This window comes from Sceloporus occidentalis, unplaced genomic scaffold (genome assembly GCF_023333645.1).
Source record: "Sceloporus occidentalis isolate IW3139 unplaced genomic scaffold, rSceOcc1.0.p SCAF_2, whole genome shotgun sequence".
Lineage (NCBI taxonomy): Eukaryota > Metazoa > Chordata > Lepidosauria > Squamata > Phrynosomatidae > Sceloporus > Sceloporus occidentalis.
Window position 1 is genome coordinate 40490620 of NW_028316982.1, and position 23128 is coordinate 40513747.

At 38.2% G+C, this 23128-nt stretch overlaps 1 protein-coding gene across 3 annotated transcripts in view; it reads right to left on the bottom strand.

The window, feature by feature from the left end:
- Positions 1–673: 673 nt before the first annotated feature.
- Positions 674–23128, bottom strand: part of LOC149318193 (neuronal tyrosine-phosphorylated phosphoinositide-3-kinase adapter 2-like) — a 221237-nt gene continuing 198782 nt past the window's right edge. Inside the window, exons 8-10 of one of the 3 annotated variants that reach the window (XM_089509206.1) lie at positions 20562–20609; positions 14433–14534; positions 674–7104 (exon numbers count right to left, since the gene is read on the bottom strand). In XM_089509206.1, coding sequence (XP_089365332.1) covers positions 6877–7104; positions 14433–14534; positions 20562–20609 — 378 coding nt within the window. In that variant the 3' untranslated portion in view covers positions 674–6876. The remainder of the gene's footprint in view (positions 7105–14432; positions 14535–20561; positions 20610–23128) is intronic. The other 2 variants (XM_089509207.1, XM_089509208.1) reach the window with 2 other exon arrangements.

The following is a 23128-nucleotide window of genomic DNA, read 5'->3' on the forward strand; positions in this document are numbered from 1 at the left end:
GCAGCCTAGGAGGCTACCCTTTAAGAGATACAAACCCAAAATTCCTTTAAGTGCCCATTGTTTGATGTTTGGATCCAAGTCTCTGTTCTATTTCCAGATAGTTCACTGCTGGCAATCAGAGAAACCTAAATCTAAAGAGCCAGGATGGTGTAGCATCTGGACATTGGACTATGACTTTGGAGACCAGGATTTGCATCTCCATTGAGCCATGGAAACACACTGGATGTCCTTGGGAAAGTCACACCCTCTCAACTTCAGAGGAAGGGAAGGACAACCCCCCTCTGAACAAATCCTGCCAAGAAAACCCAATCACAGGGCCTTAGGGTCTAAATCCAGAATCTAAAACAAGTGGGTTTGGAAATTAAAACAAATGAGCCTAAGCCTTTGGAAAGTATGTAAGTGAGGAAAATCTCATGGTAAACATATGCTTTTTATGATCTGGGAGAGGACATGTTCAAAAACCATAAGAAACATATCCTTTAATTTTACTCTCAGATAAATATCACAGCTGACTATATGTAAAAGGACTAAAGTTTATTTATCTCTTATGTAGCTTGTACCAGACCCAGCCTGAATTTTGACATCATTAATTAGAGATAAAAGTCTGAATATTTAAACTATTGCTTTTATTATAATTACACTGCAGCACAAATAAATAAGCACTACGTTATTGTAAAATTTTGTCAATGCACTAAAGAAAGCAAAACTGATAGTCAAACGACATCTTATTACTTCAGAAGTATCAAAGTACATTTAATTACATTTTACCTAAAAAAATCAAGTACAAAAAAGAAATGAAATTAATATGTATTCACATTGTGTATATAGAAATGACTAATATATGATTACAGTTATCATCTAGCTACTCCATACACATTTCAGGCACGTACCTGACATTTCTAATGAAATATGAAAAAAGCAATATGACATTCAGTTTTAAAATATTGGTAAACATATTACATAGGAATGGACATGTTATGGTTTAGTCTCATTTAAAAACCCTGTCACTTTTATAGGTTGGGCCACTGGCCACTTCTTTTTTAAAAAATCTATTTAATAATGTCAGCTATAAATTAAGGGGAGGGGGAAGAGCAATAAAGTAAACATACATTTGCCAATATACGTAAACACATTTTTAGTGCAAGAATTAACAAGACCTGTGACCTTACTGTGCTTTCTTAAAATCACAGTGCACTTGACACAAATTGCTACACTCTAATGTTTTAACTTCAGAAATTTAAAAGCAAAGTTAAGTGCATACCAAACATGTTCATATATACAGTCAGTAAGTGTGTGGGTATATATGCATGACCTGGATGTTATAGAGATTGCATATTTCAATACAGCTTTTCCAAAACAACCCTATGCCTTTGAACTAAGAAGAATGCACCACTGAATCCAATGGGGCTTACTCCCAGGAAAATGTGCATAGGATTATATCCTTAATGAGCTCACATTGCTAATTCCTGGCATCTTCCAACTGCTAAAGTAGCAGGATATCAAAAATGTTTAAATAAATAGCATTTGGTCAGAGCAGAGGTGCACCATGTCCTAAGAACAGAACTACTGCTTCATTGTGGCACGCCCCACTTCTGTGTTTTGAAGAGTGATGAGCAACGAACTTTGCAAGTATTCCTTTCAAACATCTGAAAGACTTCCTAGGATATTTAGAGCTTTTGATAGGAATACCTGAGAAGTCTCAGTGACACAAATGTGCTCCCTGACCTTCTCAATAAAAGAGAAGTGTGTGTCCTTGGGGAATGGGAAGGGGCAACAGGTGGTGATGATTCTTCAAAATGCTACAAGGTATTAACATTTTTAAAAAGAATCTCCATCAAAGGACTGATCCTATCACTTGGCAAGGTGAGGCAATTGCTTCAGCCTACAATTGCGTGGAAGCAGCAGCAGGGTGTTGGAGGAAACAGCTATATTCTGAGCCTCCTAAGATATGTTGCTGTATTTAGGGGTAGTGGAAAATGTCCCATTACCAGTATTCACATTTGAATACAAGCCCAGGTAGCTGTTATATGCCAACCTGGAGGAGGCAACATCTTTTATTTTGTCTCAGGCATCCAGATGTCACATACCAGCCATGCTCATTCAATATGGGTGCTGATCTGTGCTCAGGGATGTCACTATAAATGATATTGCATAACTCAGAATGACAACATGCTGTTGATAGTTCAGACAGAGGACTTGGTCACTGGAATCTTTTCTTACCTTATTTTACCTTATAATATATGCCATATGGTATATTTGTTTAAATAGACATTTTAGTTCTAGAGTCATCTCAGCATATTTGAAACCTAAAGCATATCTGCACTGCACAGTTACATCCATGTGATACCCCTTTAACTGTTCTGACTCCATAAATAAGAATCCTGGGAATCAGGTATCCTGATTCCATCACCCTTCTCACTATCTTGTGAACTGCAGATCAACATTGCTATCTAGAGTTCTACAAAAGAGAATTCTAAATAGCTCTGTAAGGCCCAGGAAAGACTGCCAGTTTGCGGCAGCCAGCAGCCAAAATTAGGGCTTGGGAGTGCAGAGTATCTGCATGCTCCTGAACCCCAGCATGCGTTGGTGTTGCTTCAAGGTGGCCTCTCATCCACAGTGCGCCAATGGAACACTCATGGCACTGGCTGCGCACACCAAGAAAAACTTGCTTTTAGCTGGTCCTTTTTGCTGTGGAGAGAGCCTGTGTGGTTTGGTTGCTGCGGGCTCCATCAGGAGCAAAAATGGGCAACTCCAGCCTGCCCTTTCGGGGCGGTCTGGCGAGCCCCTAAATTACAAATCCCAGAATTCTTTTAGATGGAGCCACCACAGCAAAAATGGTATAAAACTGATTAAACTGTATAGTGATGGATACACTTCTTATATGAGACACTTGATAAGATGAACCTAATCAAAACTTGTTTTCTGTTTATTTTTAAACATGTAAATAAAAATTCTTTAGATTTCTAAGGAAGTGGATAGCTATGTCTTTCCACTATGTACAACTGAAGGGTAAGTGAAACATTAACTAAATCCCACAATATTTCCTAAGTGATATAGGTTATCAAGGGGTGAACATGATCCCACTTTTTTTTTCCTCACTGGCTTGAATTTTTCAAATTGGGAAATAGCTCAGATTATTCTGAGTCAAATCTGTGCTACAAAGGGACCCATCAAGCCTTGGAAATCAGTGAAGCCAAGCCCTGTATCATCTCTTATAAACCCCCAAACTGCTTTCCATCACATCTATTTACTTTGTGGCTAGTGGTCTCTAGTGACAAGAAAGAGGAAGATCTCTTGATGGCATAGCAGCAAACTGTTGTTCCTGGCATAACCATAAGCATGCAAGAATTGTAATTTTTTCCCCCAGCACTCTTGATACATATTATGATCACTTAAAATATTTCTTAATGCTCCTTGTTACTTGGTTGTTATTCTGCCAATACTGGCACCATATAAAGAAGAATGGGGTAAGAAAACTTTTTCCTTCTTGTCAACAGACTTCCACTGGTAACTAGGTACATAGGGAGAATTTGTAGCACATTTGAGACTAACTGTAAGAAAGAAATGGGCAGCCTGAGCTTTGGTAAACTTCAGTCTACGTCCTTAGATGCATCAGAAGAAGTAGACTAAAGTCTGCAAAAGCTCATGCTTCCACTTTCTTTCTTTCAGTTAGTCTCAAAGATGCTACAAGATCTCTCTAAATAAGTAATTTTAATATTTGTCTTCCCATTGCAGGAAAGTCTTTGAAAAACACAGTTTTCAAAGGCTATTTGTAATTTGGGACTTATTCTGTGCAAAATTTGCATGTGTTTGCTTTGCATGGAAAACACCACTTACGACAAAGAAAATAATATTTCAACCATACATAGTATTTCCTTTGCAGATAATGCTGTTTCCTGCACAAACTAAGTAGCTGCAACTATTGTGCAGAATAATTCCCAAACTGTGAAGATTCTCATCAGTCCATTATTTTTCTCACCAAGGTTTCTCAACGGTTCAAAAATGTTTTTTTTCCAATCATTTAGCAAATATGTTTGAATATTATTTTCATCCCTAATAGCAGGGGAGCTTTAAGATGTACAGTTGTGGTGGAAGTTGTTGGGGGAAGGGAAAGTAGGTATGGTAGAGGGATGAAAGGTTTTGCAGTGAGCAGTTGAATAGAAGGAGAGATGGATCCCGACTCAAGGAATTATGAAGCTCAAGTGTATCTCTCACAGATGAATTCTAAAGTCCAACCAGAAAAGTAGGATTACTGTTAGAAGAACCAATCCTATGACAACTCTGCCTTATCCTTAACTCCACGCAAACAAGTCTTAAATAGATGACTGGAAAGCTGGAATTTTGCAAAATCTCCAAGCATCTATTTTAGCATTTTCTTTTGTAAGAATGTAATGGCCTTTTTATTTGCATATAACATTTTCTTTTCAACAGTTTGTACTTAGTTTTCTGACTTGAGCAATGGGTGCACCTGCATATTAGCAACTGAACCATGTACCCATTTCATCTGTTGCATATGCACATTGTGGCAATTTGAACATAAACTTGTGCCTGTGTCCTTACACTGTTGATAAAACACAAATAATGTTGCTTAAATAACTACTATACACACTTATAAACTCCCACCTTTTTTAAAATCTGATACAGAAATCATCAATTTGGACATCAAAATATACATTAGTTATAAAATATTTAAAAACTTTATTTTTTATTTCAGTCTGGAAAGAAACTACTATTGATAAAGTAATAGTCAATTGTAGCAATATAGATTACAAAATAACCTATTAAATTTTTGTTTTATTTTTGGTCTTATTGATCAGCATTTGCACTTGCGGCATTGCTGTCAATATTATTTTAAAAGAAAAAGCCAATATGACAATAAATTCAAATGACACATTTTTTCTTCTTCTCTGAGAATATAATATTTTAAAATGATTTTTTAAAAGAGAAACCTTTTTCATGCTGCCAAGCTTTTAGAAGCATAGATAAAAATTTTAATATATAAAATATATGTGATCACATCAACTCTACTGCAATATGGATTTCTTTTTAAATCTTATCCTACACAGTGCCTTCTGGAAGATACTTTAATGCACAGATCTCACCCTCATGTACAGCATATAAACCATCTCTTTCTCCTGTTAAAACCAAGAGGTCATAATTCTTTGGTCATGACATTATTGTCTAGTAAGATGGGTGTGATGTCACAGAGGACTATGACCCAATTACAGGATCAACCAGGAATACAACAATGGTCACTTGAGAGAAATGTGCTCTACAGACCCAGTTCAAAGGGTCAAACTTTCCAAGATGAAGTCAACCTTTCCCATTGACTTTAGTGAGACTTAACACTAACTCATTCTAACTGGATATGGAATACAATATACTATAGAATTAACACAGACATTGTGAACAGATTGCTGTTACCTTTACTTTCAGGGATCCACGACAAATGAGGATGGGAATTATAGCTGCACTACCACCATTTGAACCTGCTAAATGAATATATAGATTAAATGAATCATGTGATGTACAGTCCTTAGTCACAGTGAACCCTGGTCTCCACAAATCAACTGAACAGAAGAAGGAAGAATTCTCCACTAAATAATAAAAAAAAATCTGCAGCTAATTTAATTTACGTGTTAAATCAACCTATTTCATCAGAATCACTCATATCATTCAGAAAGATAATCTGTAAGAGGAATGCTTTTGCATTTCTGTTTAAATTATACAACCTTATGTTGATCAAGATTTTAAATGTCCCCATATCGTGAAATGCAGACCAATATGAAGCATTCTTGCACTCCTTACGTCCAACTATACTGAACCATTAAACACAGTTGGCAGCTCTGATTACATTTTTTGAAGGGTGGGAAGATTAATCCCCCAAACCCTCTTTTTTTCCACCTGTTCCCTCTGAAAGATACTGAGTGCTGTTAGGCAAGAAAGTACAAGGGTCTTTGGAATTGGGACTTATGGTGGCATCAGTTAAACACTACTAGTTAGTTTCCAGCTATGTGAGTGAACCTGATATAGGTGGTTGCAGATCAGTTATACTTGGTAAATTGCAGATATTTATAATGTACTATTAATACAGTTATATCAAATATATTTTTCAAAAATGTGTGGAACAACACATTGCTAATGTAATTTGGATATCCAAGTGAATACTGTTTAACCTGCATTCTTTGCAGTTCTATCCACCTCCTGCTGAAAGGAGTTTGTAGAAAATCCTTCTAATAAATCATATATTTATTTAACTTCTACAGCCCTAGCACCAGTTTGATTCAAACAACTTACTGTTAAACCAAAAATGTACAACCACATGCTTTTGTAATGACACTAAGGCCTAAATCCAATGGCTATTCTCAATCTGACTAGACTTCACTGAATCAATAGGATACATATAGACATTGGTTTACCATTCAGCAACGGATTCAGTGTGGCTGTTCTACTTTGGACTAGCTGTTGGATTTAGGCCTAAAATATAGGCAGGTGAGATAACTTAGTTCTTTTTTTAAAAAAAAAGCATAAATATAACACATAAAAAACAGTTAAAACAGCATATGATTAAAATTATTCATACAGGTTTGCATTATAATTTAAAGAGTATATTCACTCAGTTTTTCAAAGGAGATTGGCAAAATATTTACATCTTACTACTTTTCTTCAACCAAAGGAATCCTTGAAAAAATTGTGCATGTCTTTGCTCCGTGGTAGACATAGATTTTTCTTTTGATTGACATGTGGATACCACTTTAGTAAGCCTTATTTCTAGGAAGATCTTCACCTGAATTTGGTTCCAGATATCACCTTATGAGGAAGGTAGGCTGACAGCGCACATTGCAGCATGTGTGGAAGATAACCCTCATGTTCATATCATATCGCTGTATCCCAGAAAACCGTTTGTTGCTTGGAATATGGAGGAGGGCTGTATTTCTTGGCCCCTGTGTTCTTCTTCCAACTTGGTAGGATCGGCATGCTGTCCTGTTTGCAAAGTCCTTTCTCTGATTTCTGCCGTGCCTTGATTTCCTTGCAGAGGCAACGTTTTTTCTCAATCATTTCCAGCATTGTATGATCTCCATGTAACCACTGCATACACGTCACCTATTTTAAAAGAATTTAACCAATGATGAAGTGTGGTCTTATACCCTTGAGAGATTCAGGAAGCATTAACAAAAGCCATTAACTGGAGAAGAAAAATGTGAAGAACAAAACACAAACACCACACCACTCAACATACTGTAGTATGGAGCATCTATCCCCCCCATACCAATAAATAGTCAATTAGATGCTTGTAACATGTAAACCATCCTTTTCCAACCTACATTCCTCTAGAAGTGTTCAGCTCTAGCACTCCAGCTATTGATTGAATTCCTGATTCATTGTAAAACCATTCCTAGATGGAGCCATGTAAGACTTCAGGTGTAGGACTGCATGTCAAAGAGAAGGATAAGTTAAAAAGTCTTCTCTTTACCATTACAAATCCCCTGTGCACAGAACTGTATATAATAGAGAATGCTCCATGTGTAGTCTTAAGTAGCTCAAGAAGTTTAGCCATATGATGAACAGTTTGCTGTATAATGCCTATTTATCTGGGAGTAAGCTCCACTGAATTCAATGGAACTTACCTCTAAGTTCCAAATTTAGGATTTGGTGCTAGTGCTTTATTGTATTGGCCAGTATTAGCATGACATCTGACACATCAGGATTCTATATCTGTATATCACATAAGCTATAAGTAAATATTTAGGAATTAAAAATGAATGCTCAGCCACAAATAAGACTTCCCATCCAGTGAACTCTGCCCATGATCATTTTATTTAGCTTAGTCGGTTTTAATATGTAGTTTTTAATCTTACATTGTTTAATCTTGTTTTAAGGGGGGGGGGCATTGTGTATATATGGATGTATTTTAACCTGTTGTACGCCGCTTTGATTGCCTGGCAAAAAGCGGGATAGAAATAAAAAATTTATTTATTTATTATTATGTAGATGGTCACTGAAAAAATTGAAATGTTGATATGAAAATGATTCTATTCTGTTTGTCTTATGGTTATATTCATTGTTGTGCTAGTGAGAAAAAAAGTTATGGCATTCTGCTATTGATTAGATGTGCAACTGCTAGCAAAACAACTAAAAACTAGCACAAACAATAGGAAGCCTAATGAAGACGTAATGAATTGTGCAGCGATTTATATAATGGCAAGTGGAATGCCTTCTGCAACTGTTAGCTGAATGCTTTGTGAAGAAGTTTCTGGATCCTCTTGGGCTCCAGATTGTGGAAGATCATGTACAAACACTAACTATGTTGTAAATTTAACACTTGTGCAAGAATTAAAACAAATATTTTATGCATAGATGAATGAATTTCATATTAACGAGAAGCAGCTCTACAGCACATCTCCAAAATGGCCTCAGAGAAGGCACTTGCATCACCGGCTTGGAAAAGTGGCCTCTGAAGCATGCCTGGGACACAGGATGCAGTTGGGTTGCAATCGCCTGGCAGCATTGGTAATAAATTACATGCAATAATTTCCGGTAGCAACCCAAAAAGTGACTATATCCCATTGGGGAGCAGTCAGGTTTTTTGTAGGTGAGATAAGATCTAGAGTCTAACTAAAAAAGCTCCAATTATTTTTAAAAAGCTAATCACATTTGGCTGTACTTTTTACCATTGTTTTCTAAGCATTCCATAAGTCTGTTGTGATGGCACTGGATTTGATCATTCTTAAAATGTCTTGCAGGGTATTTTTGGGGTGTAATAATAATTAACTCCATTCTTTGACATATTGTGTTTTGCTCAGTGAGTCGAGCCATGTATCTGGTATGTTTTTTTAAATAGTTAATCAGAAATGCCTGTGTTGCTTAAATAAACTCCCGGTGCTCAGAAATGAAACAAAATAAAGATATAAACCAGTGTTTCTGTTTTTTTAATTTTCAAAAAAGAGAGAAAGGGACTGGGAGAGCCCCTCCCCTCCTTTTTGTTTTATTCTGCTAGTTTGGTCTCCACATAATCAAAAAGATGTGATTGCAATTAATGAGGTATTTGTGTTTACTAAAACCCATAACAACCATCTTTACCATTCATCAACACTGGTTAGTATTATATCATTGCAATATATCAACACTGTAAATATAAAATTACCATCTGTCCAACTGCTTATAACTGGTGAACTACAACTTACCTTTCAGTGTGCATTTGGTCTCACATTTCTGATACTGAAATTCTCAGCATTTTTTTCACTTCCTTGCTATCGCAGTTATGTAAACACTCTAGTATCAGAGCTCTTTGTCTTCTTTCAATTTCCTCCTTTTCCCTCAAGCCATCTTTGTAGTATCTTCACTATAGTAGTTACTGTATAGCACACAAAAGCTTGCATACCATTTGGTATACATATGTGCACAGACATTTCCTTTATGCTTGGGATGTCTTTTTGGGGGTGCACAGGAGTTGATATTATTTTTTCCCTCTACAGAGGCCAAAGCCCCATTACTGAAAAACCTTTAAAGCCACTCCACATAGCTGTTCCATACTTTGTAGTAAGAAGGCAGGATATGGGGCCGGCTGACTTTCTGGGGCAGCCCGATTGCTGTGTTTGGGAAGCTGTGGCTTCCTGGAGGTGTCCCCGGCCCTGCAGAGCCCCAGCAGGCTGTGTGCAGGCTGCCAGACTTGACGGTTGGCCAGTGGGATCCAGGGGAGAAGGTACTTTCACTCAGTGCCAGGACTACAAGTCCCAGCAGGCACCAGGAGGTGCCTCCCAATAGGATGACGTCAGTGCAGGGTGCTGCCTGGGATTGGTGGAGGGGCCGGAAGGCAGGTCATCTGCCCCATCCTGGCCTCTCATTAGCAGGCAGGCAGGCATATTTAAGGCCACGTGACACCCAAGCCTGGCACCATTGCAGCTCGGCTGTTCCACCCAACCTTCCTCTGGGGGATGCAGGGTTATGTTGTCACAACTTTCAGAGGTGGTAGCATAAGTCTTGGATCTGTTGGGCATGGTTTCCAGGGCTGTGTAGCACTGGATCGAGAGCCCAAGGGGGACCCAGGGGTGCTGGGAGTGTTGTGGTGTTGCCATTGCAGGGGCAACATCAATTCAGCATCCCTAGTGACAAGGGGCAGTGATGCAAATAAGTGTTCAACCAGTTACCTGAGTTAGGAATGGGTATTTAACTGGTCAGCCCCTTTGACATCCAAAAACTTGACCGTAACCAAGAAAATGGGGTTTATTGATCAATCAGGGATTGATGGATGATACATCCAGATCTCATGCTTTGAGGCCAACCCTACACTACAGCTGTTCAATAAGTAAAGTTGTGGCCTTTTCTTTTCCAATTGTTGTGCAGCGGTCATTCTTGTTGTGCTTCCCCTCCATGGCAACAAAGGACTATCTGGTTATGTACCCATAGCTAGATGCAAAATTATGGCATCAGCACTGAGATGTGCTCGAAGCATGCAGTGATTGTGTGGAGTGGCTTCAGGAGCATTTCAGTAAATCAGGGGAGGGTTCATGACTCAGCATAGCATATATCTGCATGTAGATATTTGCACTATCCTGAGAAGGTGTTGGATTTCAATCTAAACATTTTGTTCATCAAGTTTGACACAGAGTAGGCTTGGAACCTCACCGCTCCTAATCTGAGGGTCCCAGTTCTGAGCTCTCAGCTCCCACCCCCAAATGCTCCCTGTGTGGGAGCAATAATTTTCATCCCATAAGGAACAGAAAATGTTTGGCTCTTTCTCCCCAAAGCCCCAGCTTCCAGCTGTTTGTTTGAGCTGCCTTTTTGTTTCCTAGGTCTAGAGAAGCAGCTGCCCTGTTTCCTTGCTGAGCCTGCAGACTCAATGAGCTATGCTCTTTTAAAGAAGAGACCATGACCTCTGTTCTTCTTTCCTGTCACATTGCCTGACACTGATCTACTTCCAGTTGGTGTATAGTTCCTCACCCACCCCTTATCCTTCTCACTGTAGCAGAATTCAGGTTGATCTAAAGCTTTTCTTGAAGCAATTATATGCTTCCCTTTGTACTAAAGGATTTCCCTTACCTATTTGGAGATGTCAATTCAGCACATGCTACAGTAGCCCAACAAGTTTGTCAGTTTGCAGATGAACTGAAGCAGGAAACAGTCACTGTGAGATTCAGAGCTAATCCTACTGAATATCTACTCTGCGACCTTTCTTATGCAAATATTGAATTACATTCCAAAAGCCTCTTGGTGCTAAATCACAGTAAAGGAAAACTATATAGATTAGGAATGTGTGCAGAAAAATTATTTGGACCCATCTTTGGCAATTCTGATAGCAAGATGACTAGCCACTGTGTTCCATATTAATCATACCGTCAGCCACAGATTCTATTATATCAACTCAGCTGAAGACTGGTATAAAAATAAGGATAAGTGATGTTGCATCTGCTAGCTTCAGGCCTCAAATTGTTGAAATGCTTAATGTTACAGTCACTAAACCACATATGTAAAGCACTGGATATCTTCTGTAAGACCCCTTCTAAGCTGAGAAAATTGTATTAATAAATACTTACATTGACTTGAATGCCTTACCTAGTTGGCTGCCACATCCTGGGACCTTTTCTATCACACAATGATAGCACTATGGCTTTATCCTGTGTAATCCTGGGGTCTGTAGTTCGGTGAGGCATGAGAATTCAAAATGCCTCTATCTACACCACAGATCCTAGGGTGCCATAGAATGGAACTAGAGGAGTTAAAATAGGATCAAAGTGATGTGACTGTGTAATGAGAAAGGGGCCCTGACATAAATGTTCCTTGATTACATGCTGAGTCTCAGAAACAGGTTGACATGAACTATCAGAATGGCATGACTAGTTACTGTGGATTTCCACTGTTTAAGCCTTATCTTTGCTTCCATAAAAGATCATGGAGTAGGGAGAAAATCCCATAGTATTAATATTTGTTTCAAAATACTTGTCCATGCAATATTTTGAAAGCTCTGGTATACCAGTGGTACAATGGTAAAAGGACCAGATTGGGGCATGGGAGAACCAAGCTCAAGCTTTCAGTTAGTCACAAAACACACTGGATCAGGTCAGTTATTGTCAGCCTGACCTACTTCCCAGAGTTTGTTGTGAGGACAAAATGGGGAGAGGCATGTCCACCACTTTCAGATCAATGGAGAACAGGCAGGGCACAAACACATCTGATATACATTTTTGCATTTAAATTAATACTTGTGTAAAACTCACTGATACAGTGAGGCTACTCTGGTTGGAACTATCAATTGGATTAAGGTCAAAACAACTTGTATTTTGAAAAAGACAGTAATGACTGAAAAACCAAAGCAAGATTTCAGCAAATTAGTACAAGCATTTAAAAAGGTCAGTATCTGCAAAATCAACTAATTAAAGGACTTTAAAAATCGATTCAGCTGTCTCTGAATAAATTAATTGCTTCATATATCAATTAAAATATATGGTACAGTAGTTTAGCTTGTTATGAATGAAGAATAAATAAATTATGATTGTGGAAATTTAAATGAAATTGTATTTACTTCATAGTCTACAACTATGCTATCAGCATTCGGTATCCTTGCAGTGTATACATCCTGGCAGTATTTTTATCATTTTAATCTATACTTAATCTGTTGGATTCACTGAAGGCTGATTAAATAATTCATATCTAAGTAGCCATTTATTATTATTTAGGTTTCAATGAAACGCTAGCCTTTTTATAGTCAATTATACCAGGATTTCTAGATGGGATTATTCTTTATAACCTTTCAGCACAGAAATGGCTAAACATGAACCACAAAAATGTACAGAGTTCATAAATAAATACACAAACACAACTGAAAAAATATGGAAACACTTCTAAATCATACCAAAAGAATGTCTTTTCAGAAAAGTAAAGATGAATGATTAAAATATTAAGAGAATATTAAGGTGGATCTTAAAATACAACAGCATGAAAAGTCTTATTATGAGTGGGGTCCTTCCATTTTATATTTTTAGTGTCCCAGTTAGGATAATGGTCTTGTCCTTTGGGATGATCCTAAAACATAAAGGCATGAAATTCCTTCTTAATATGAGTGCAGTCCTCCTTTTTGTTTTGGGTAGGAGAATGGGCCTAATCCAGTAGGATGTTCTTCTGCATAGGCCTTATGAAATAAAGACCAGCATGGACTACAGCGAATGGATGACTTCTGTGACTCTCATTCATCGCAGTGGGATTTGGGAAAGGGGACCAAATATGAACTATGATCACCTTGTGTGTGTTGTATTGGAACAAGTTACCTTCCAATCTCTCCGCATCCCTAAAATTCCTTAATTCTGTTTCCATTTTGTACAGTTAAGACACGACAGGAGAATTTTTTTAACTACAAAGTTTCATCTTTTAAAAAACGAAATGGGCAAATTGTTATCATATCATTTATTCACATTTACATCATATCAAACTTTTTAAAATCAACCTGAGCTTTCAGTCTGCAAAATTCATTTACTGTATTTTCTGGCATATAAGACTACTTTTTAACCCAGGAAAATCTTCTCAAAAGTCAGGGGTCAGCTTATATGCCGGGTATCGCTTTTTGGAGCAGGTGCTGAAACTTCCGAGCTGGACTGCAGAATCTGCGGTCACCGCATATGGTAGGGGAGCTCAAAAATGGCCACGGCCACATCCCCACCATATGTGGTGACCGTATGAAAGCAGCAAGGGCGGCGCTGTACAAGTACAGTAGAAGAAAATCCACTCATGCAGTCCTGATGATGAGGTGAGGGGGCGCCTCACTGAGAAAGTGTAAGTGAAGGGCGGAGCAAGCTGCAGGTGCCCAGGACACCTGGGGTATAGAAAAAAGGGCCATGTTTGTGCTACCGCTCTGATAGTCTTAGAGACAGGGAGGGCTGGACAGGCAGGGAGAGCTGACCAATCCAAGCAGGATTTGTATACAACACGTTTTCCTGCTAAGTACCTGCATGTCATAAGCATTTGAATAAAAATTACCATATTGAAATCAAATCTGATTTTTAATTTTTTTTTAATTTGGTGTGCATTGGAAGAGGGGTAGTCTTATACGGCAAGTATATCCCAAACTCTATATTTTAACTGGAAAAGTTGGGGTCATCTTATACGCCAGAAAATACGGTAACTTAGATTCCCTAACCCGGTGTCCTCCAGATGTGTTGGATTGCACCTCTTATTATTCTTGCCTATTGTCCATGGTGATTGGGGTTGATGGGAATTTTAGTCCAGCACAACTGGAAGGCATCAAGATGGGGGAAGACTGATCTGTTTATAATAGCACCTGTAACAGGGCACCTTGTGCTGAGGTTATACCCTTTGCTTTTCAATCAAGAAGCCTTCTTTGCAAAAATATAGTAGAATTTGAAGCCCTGGTAATCAAAAATGTGTCAATACTTCAGAAAGTGTTTCCATAATTTTTCCCAGTATTGGATCATCACACTTACTTTACTGTAATTGTATACGCTACTAGGCTGTGGAAGTGGTTGTTCTCTCCTTGTTCTTGTGGGTTTCTTCCCTCTCCTACTGGGTGTGCAGTGTGCTTGATTCTACATTTATAGGAAGTATGGGGAAATCAAATAAAGTAATACTGGTGTGACAATGGATCTCATTCTGTATCAAAACAACATTCATTTTTACACTTGCCACATATAAACAAATTGGATGAACCACTGTGCAATGAAGGGATACATGGAAATAAGGTTTTTAACTTGAAGGAAAATTGATCAATTTTTTCCTGTGTATCTGTGTATCCACAAATATATGGGACACACCATATCTGTATATGAACCAATATATGGGTTCTTTGAAAGGGGAAATTCTTTTACTAGTGTGAAGTTTTCCACAAGCTGCCAGAAAGAGGGGGAGGGGCTTCCATTTGGTATAAGGAGGGGAAAGTAAGGGTGCAATTATTCCACCTGCCCACTCTACTTGAAGAGCTAGGGCACAATTTTTTTTCTCGGTTTAGGGTGCTGGTAAATGCATTGTCCTATCATCTTGATGAGATAAGCATTTCATGGTAGAGAATTTCTTTTAATGCAAATAGGATGTGTTTCCACTATTTATATTTGTTCTGTGCATCATTTTTAATTTCCCATAGGGTTTTGACACAGTGCATGGCTCACATGTAAGATTATGAACCATTAATTTCATCCTTTTAAAATCAGAAAACAGTTTACCCATTTTGCTATAAATTAATAATGAATTAATTTTCTTTTTTAAAAAAAGGAAATGATTACATACAGCAACAAAAATATAAAAGCAAATGACAAGTCAGAAAATGAAAAAAACCAACAATAACAAAAACAAAGTGTAATTCATAGTTAAAATAGTGTTATATGCTGTCCCAATTAAAAATATAAAATAAAATAAAATCAAGAATCATTACATTGGTAATGTAATTGGTACAGGTTGAGGATCTCTTATCTGGAATTCCAAAATCCAGAATATTCCAAAAACCAAAATGGGTGGCAGATAGTGACATTTTTGCTTTCTGATAGTTCAGTGTATACAAACTTTGTTTCATGCACAAGATTATTTACAATATTTTATAAAATCATCTTCAGGCTATATGGATAAGGTATATATGAAACACAAATGAATTTTCCGTTTAGATATGGGTTCCATCTCCATGATATCTCATTGTGTGTGTATATAATGCAATTGCAGGTATTGCAATTTTTTTTTTAAATATCCAAAATCCAAAACACAAGTATTTCAGATAAGGGAGAATTAATCAGTACAAAAACAGATCTTGGGGTTACATATACTATATTTACCTCATCCATATCCATTTTTGGCTCTAGGATCAGATAGAACATCTTTCCAGAATTTTAGGTGATGTTTCAGAAGATAACATAAAGATTTTTTTTATTTACAAATGAAATCAAGGGGAATCAAATTTTGTCAGAACTGTTCATATGTTTCCCTCTTTTGACATATTTTGATTTACTTGTCAATTTTTTCTAATAGAGCTATTACCCAGATTCTACTTAGCCAGCTACTTTAATTAAGTTTTGGATGAACAATTTCAGCACTATCTGTGGCAAGGAGAAAAGTCTATTTCATATGTTTAAGTGGATTATTCTATTTGGTCAATATTGTCAATAATGGTAGTTCTCTGGGAATATGGATTCTGATTCACTATACACAAAAGAAGAGAAAATATTTAACTCCCCACAAAATATTTCACTGTTGGGCATTTCAATTGCATATGTTTGAGGGACCCATTTTCACCATATTCTCTACAGCAAACTGTGAACAAACTTTTATAAATACATGAAAGCTGGACAAGACACAGATGCCAACTGTGTATAACTTTCAACACTTTTTTGCTGGACTGAGACAGATTTATATGGGGGAGAAGACTAAATTCATGTTGGTTTCCCATGGAAGCTTAGAACTGCATGATATATTTTCTAACAGCCAATTATGTAAAGTGGATACTTGCCCTCTAGCATTAGTATTAGTGGTAATGCAATATTTTTCACAAGACCTATTGGCCTGATAACATTTTTTATTGAGTGAGATAATTTGGTACAGTGCACCTGTGCTATAGCCGGGTGCTCCATACGTGGCTTCCTGTTTATGTGGAAGCTGCGTGATGGGAGAAAGAATGTGCACATGTCCGCAGCACACACACTCTCCCATGCCATGAGCACAAGCCCCATTCAATTGAATGGGACTTGAGCATGCACGGTTTTGGGGTTATGCGGGGGGGGGGGGGGTCCAGAACGGATCCTCTACGTAAGCCAAGGGACCACTCTATTTTACAAACCAAATGGCTTTTAAATTCCTAGCTTCTTATCCAACTGTTCCATGGAGTGGGCTTTCCACTAACGTCTGCTTTATCTTTCCACATTTCTAGTATAGTCGGCCATGAGAGGGAGCCATCAGGCAGACCCAGCAACATCTTGGACTGCCTGAAGGAAGAGGCCCCTCCCTCCTCAACTGTCATCATGGCCTCAGAGGGAGCCATCAGGCAGACCCAGCAACATCAGGGACTGCCTGAAGGAAGAGGCCCCTTCCTCCTCAACTGTCATCTCGGCCTCAGAGGGAGCCATCAGGCAGACCCAGCAACATCTTGGACTGCCTGAAGGAAGAGGCCCCTCCCTCCTCAACTGTCATCTCGGCCTCAGAGGGAGCCATCAGGCAGACCCAGCAACATCAGGGACTGCCTGAAGGAAGAGGCCCCTCCCTCCTCAACTGTCATCTCGGCCTCAGAGGGAGCCATCAGGCAGACCAGCAACATCTTGGACTGCCTGAAGGATGAGACGTCTCCCTCCTTTAACTGTATTTTGTATTGTATTACGATTTTACTGTACACCGCTATAATCATCGCGGAATAGCGGTCTATAAATAAAACATATTATTATTATTATTATTATTATTATTATTATACTTGGATTTTTTATACATGGATTCAAGCATCCACAGTTTGAAAATGTTCGAAAAAAGTAAAAATTTCAAATATCAAAACTTGATTTTCCATTTTTTATAATGGAAACCATTTTGCTATGTCATTATATTTAATGGGACTTGAGCTTGCACAGATTTTGTTATACACTGGGATCTTGGAACCAAACCCCAGCCTACAACAAGGGTCCACTGTACAACATCTTAATCTTGACTCACTCATCACCCTATAATGATGTGATTCATGAGTTATCTCTGAGACATATTGCAATGAGTAATCACAAGGTGAGGTGAAGAATAATGCATACATTTGCTTTTGGATGCAGGGCACTCATATGTTTTGCTTGAGAGTGGGTTGGATTCAGACAAAGTTAGTGCTATTGAAATCAAGGGAAGAAATTTATAATGGATAAACTAAAGCCTGCTGAAATCACTGGGACCAAAATGTACTTAGCTTTGTTTGCATCCAATCTGATATCTGAAATTGTTTCAAGCTATACTGCTTCTTCACCTACTGCTACAGGATATAATGAAGAGCCCACATAGGTGAACTCTTTCTACATGGACTTTCCAAAGGTTAACTCTTTCTACATAGATGAATCTGATCATCTGAAGTGCCCTAAAAATATTCAAGAGAATTTTACTATACAGTAGTTGAAGTTACAAATGTGGCCGCATGGTCTGTCCACTCATATATGCATGAATAAGTAGCATAGTGAAGTAGATCAGCTAATGCACAGGATGCTGTTTTGAGTTTTTCTCTCAGATAAATATATGGCCCAGTATCATCATCCCAAGATGGTATTGTCAGAGTTGCAGCAGCAATTGCAGAATCCTCTTCTGGAGCAGGCAGTTTAATGGGTAGAGAGAATGCCTATTAAATTTGCAGATGACACAAAACTGGGATGAGTAGCTAACACACTGGAAGATAGGAACACAATTATGAAGGACTTGATATATTAGAAAACTGGGCTGCAATTAATAAAATGAAATTCAACAGAGGTAAATGCAAAATTCTACATTTAAGCCACACAAAAGAAAATGCACAGATATAGAATGGGGAATACATGGCTCAGTAGTACTACATGTGAAAAAGACCCTGGGATTATTGTTGATTATAAACTGAACAGGTACCACCAATGTGATGTTGCAGCAAAGAAAACAAATACTTTTTTGCTGCATTAATAGAACCTTGGATTTCCAAGTCAAAGGAAGTAACAGTCCCACTATATTTTGTGCTGGTCAGGCTTCATCTGGAGTACTGCATTCAGTTCTGGATGCCTCTATTAAAGAAGGATATGGGCAAGTTGGAGCAGGTTCACAGAGAGCAACTAGGATCATAAGAGGTATGGAAAACCAAATATATAAGAGATTGAAGGAGCTGGACATGTTCAGCTTGATGAAGAGAAGACAAAGTGTTGACATGATTGCATTTTTTAAGTTCCTTAAGAGCTGCCATAAAGAGGAAAATGAAGGCTCAATATTATGAATAGATTACATATTATCTAAACAGAGAATATGCAGGGTGGTGGTGGTAAGAGGAGCAGTCCAGTTACTTCAAAAAGGAGTCACCCAATTAAGTTGCTAAGTAACTTAAAACTTGGCTGTAGTCCTACCTTAATATTGAGGATGTGACATATTTTATTTCAGGTTTTCAGTTTGGCTTCCTTCTGAGGACAAGTTGCTTACTTACAAGGCTAGTAACTTTAAATCAGTAACGAGGATGGAGTCAGTATGGTAAGCTAAAATTGGCAAAGATACATATTAAGAAAGGGTTGTTGGCCCATTTTTGTTCCTTCTCATAACTAACCTGAGAATTTTCCTTCTGGTGGATGGCACCTGAAAAGGTACCAGGTGAATTCTAATTTTTCCTCTTTCTTAGAGGTCAGCGAAGCTACTCCTGCTAGTCTTTACCTTCTCCCGCAATACAACCATTTAAATATTGTGTAAACATGTGAAGGGGTTGTCAAGTTAGGCAAATATGATATTAAGTCAGTATTTAGGGCTCTACCAATGCACCCCCAGAATTTTAGGCTTTGGGAATTCACATTCAAAGGTTACTTCTATATGGATAGTTTTCTCACTATGAGCGGCACTGTCTCCTGTGCTCCTGGCCTCAAGGATCAGAATAAATGTTTCTGGAGTTTTTTTCCTCTAATAGTTTTAGATTGGTTGCGGGCTGGTGAAACAGCCAACTCATCAGCCTACTTTTGGTGTGATAAATGTGCCAGTACTGGCTTTATTAATTCCTTCACACCAGAACAGCCTACATTATGACTTTGGTTTTGGCAATAACATCCTGCATTGCTTAAGATTTAACAAGTATGTATCATGTTCCTGGGATAAAAAACAGGACCGCTGCTCCCCTACCAATTTTGTCCAGATATCTAACACTCAACAACGATATGTGGTTGGATACCATATCTGTGGACCTATGGACACTTGCCCTTTCAAAAAGAATAAGGAACATCTAAGGCAGGGTGGTATAAGAATCCTCTAGTTTCGGAGCACAGGGAAACCTTAAAGAAATGTGATCTTTGGAACATTCAGCCTAGTTTTGTGTGCTGTTGAGGGAGAAGGGTCTGTTGCCATGCTCCAACAAGTCAATGTCTCTGAGGCAAAATCCAAGGGTTGACAGGATATTGTACGTATATGTTTTTTGAATTAAGAAAAATATTGGAGGGGTGCATGAGAGAAGTGGAATCTCAGAAGGAGGCACTGAGTAATCTTTTTCAAATTATAATGAATACAGGTTGAGTGTCCCTTATCTGGAAATCCAAAATGTGAAATACTTCAAAATTCCAAATTGTCCACATAGGTGTCTGAGATAGTGACACCTTTGCTTTCTGGTGTTCCAATGTATATAAACTCTGTTTCATGCATGAAATTATTTTAAATGATTTTATATAAAATTACCTTCAGGCTATTTGTTTAAGGTGTATATGAAAGATAAATAATTTTATGTTTAGACCTGGGTCCCATCTCCAAGCTCTCTCATTATGTATATGCAAATATTCCAACATCTGGGAGGGAACCCTGAGATCCAAAACATTTCTGGTCCCATGCATTTTGGAGAAGGGATATCCAACCTATAATGGCAATGCATTGTTTTTAAAATTATTTGAATGACCTGCAGGATTGAATTCCTTTTTAAACAATGCCTTTTCAGGTTCTGCAGCCTGCCAAAAGGAGTTCTTATTTTCCTTCTCCTAGAAAGTAATGGGAGGGGAAATGGAAGTTGAAAAAATAATCCAAAAAGGCAGACAAAGACATAAAACACAGTCTCCCTACATGTTCTACTCTTCCAACACCAGCCTGAGAGTGGTTTTGATTTCATGGTTCATCTGTCATAATATTTGTCTTCACATAAGATTACTATGAAAATCACATAGAATTACTCTGAAAAAGATATTATTTGTGAATGTTGTGTGATTTGAGCACAATCTTTATAATTAATGTATTCCATGTGAGAAAGTGATGCAGGATTAGACAGGAAGGAAAGGTTCCCCGACCCCTGTCTGCCCACCTCCCCAAGTTACAAGTTGATGACATAGAAGTGAGTCACTAAGCAACAGGCAACATGACTCAAGCACAAGGTAAACTATTGCCAGTAAATTTAATTCTTTCCTGTACACTGAAGTAAACAGGAATAATGTCACCCCTTAGTAAGAACGAAATAAAAGGAGATAATTACTGACATTTGGAATTCTCCAAGTTATGCTCTAAAGAGACTCCTGGAAGAGAGAAGGGACAGACAGGATCTGGAAGTTGTCTTTACAGGTCAGTTGTATTTTCCAACATGGAAAGAATGTTCTGTTAGAGTAATTCTCATTCCTTCGGCTCAAAGAAAGGGAGTGGAAACATATCTCTCTGCTTCTCTCTCTTTCTCTCTCAAGACAGACTTGAATACAGTCTGAAAGATTAATCTTTCTGCCTCATAATAAAACAGTCTGTGTTGTGGTTTAATGACATGGAGATGAACCTCCCCTTAGAGCAGTCACAAATGAATTTCCAGGAGTGTAGTGGATCCAGAGCTCATGGGGGTCCAAACAATGGAGGTTTTTTTCACCATAAGAGACAATTACATCACCTACTGTGCCCTTCAGACCTCCCTGTTTCTCAGAACGTACCTGCAATTACATAGTAGCTGCTGAAATTGAACACTCCTAGCAGTCATTTATTTTTGTGAGCTACTTTTGCTGCAATGTAAACTGATTTAGGCAGCCTGGTCTTGGATGGGCAATTTTTAAAAGACCTACTGTTGTGGACTCTCCTTGGGAGCAAAGATAGGAGGGACATAATCATGAGTACCTTCAATTTAGAATTTACCAATGCAGATCTCCGCAGGTTTCTCTACCACTCCCACAACATGCTGTGCAATGCAAGTCAATCCATATCCTGTCTTATACAGTTTCAGAAATTCATGCTCCTCAGACAGGATGGAAAGAGTAGACAAACTGATGGGTTTACAGGAAGTAAAGAAACAATTGTGGATAATGGGCATAAATTTGGTGCTGGTTTTGGACATACTGAGGGGAAAAATCTGCAGGTCTCAATCATCAGATGACTCTTCACATATACAAAAATTGTGGTTGATGGTACTTGCACAGGTTCTTCTCCCTTTAGAGTTTGGTTGTAACTTTAGAGTTTGGTTTTAAAACCTCCTCTGTTGTGATGCCCCATTAACTAATTAAATGTGGTTGTGTGGGTGGGTGTATTTCTTCCATCATGGAACTGAAGCGAGTGTGCTTGGCATACTGGGCAGTCTCCAATCTAACTGATCCAGTTGAGACCTGCTTAGCTTCAGCAAGGTGGAGCCCCCATGTGCTGGGACCATTACAGAATGTTCTTTCCAGGAAATTTAATCTGATATCTGCTTTGATGCATTTCACGTGCTTTTTATTTACTCAGGCTATTTAATCATTGTAGATTTAATCTCTGCTGGCTTTTATTTTATTGCCCTGCTGTTGGATAATCTGTTTCTAATTGCTTATATCATGTCATTTGTTTAAGTTATCTCTTGTTGTCCCCCCCCCCCATTTTCTAAATTGCCCTGAATGTGGAAAGATTGAAGTGTGGGTAGAAAATAAACAAAGAAACAAACAAAAATGCTTCAGAGTTAGGAGAGGACATCATGTCACAGAGTGTGATTATTAGATGAGAATCGCAATTTTGTTTATGGGGAAATAAGCACAAGGCATCCTGGTAATATTTAGCAATGGCAGATTTTCTTCAGTATTCTAAATAATGCACAATGAATGTCAAAAATATCACCTGAATGAATCAATTTATGACTATTTCAAACTGATTCTGTACATCTCACTTCCAAAAATCTTAAAGTGCTCTGTCAACTTTTAGCACATACATTGTTCAAGTAATATCGAAAGCAGACTTTCCTGCCACAATTACTTTCTTTCACATGTGTTTCAACATTCAAGATTTATGTCAAATTGCTTATTAAGCACTGGAATGAATCTCATTAACTTGATAGACAAGTTTACAATGCCTGGACACTAAATCACTCCTAGTGGAACATGTCCTCATCACATTTTGTTGATGATGCTGTTGTTGGTTTACAGAACCCATCACCCTATGCTATCCCCTTTTCTCTTCACTGCCATTTTATAATATTCTGCAGTCTGCAACAACTGAGCTTATGCAACATAGAGGTGAAACAGATTGGTGGCTTGGAGCATCCTCTGGCTGCTCCAGTCCTGATTGGTTTCTG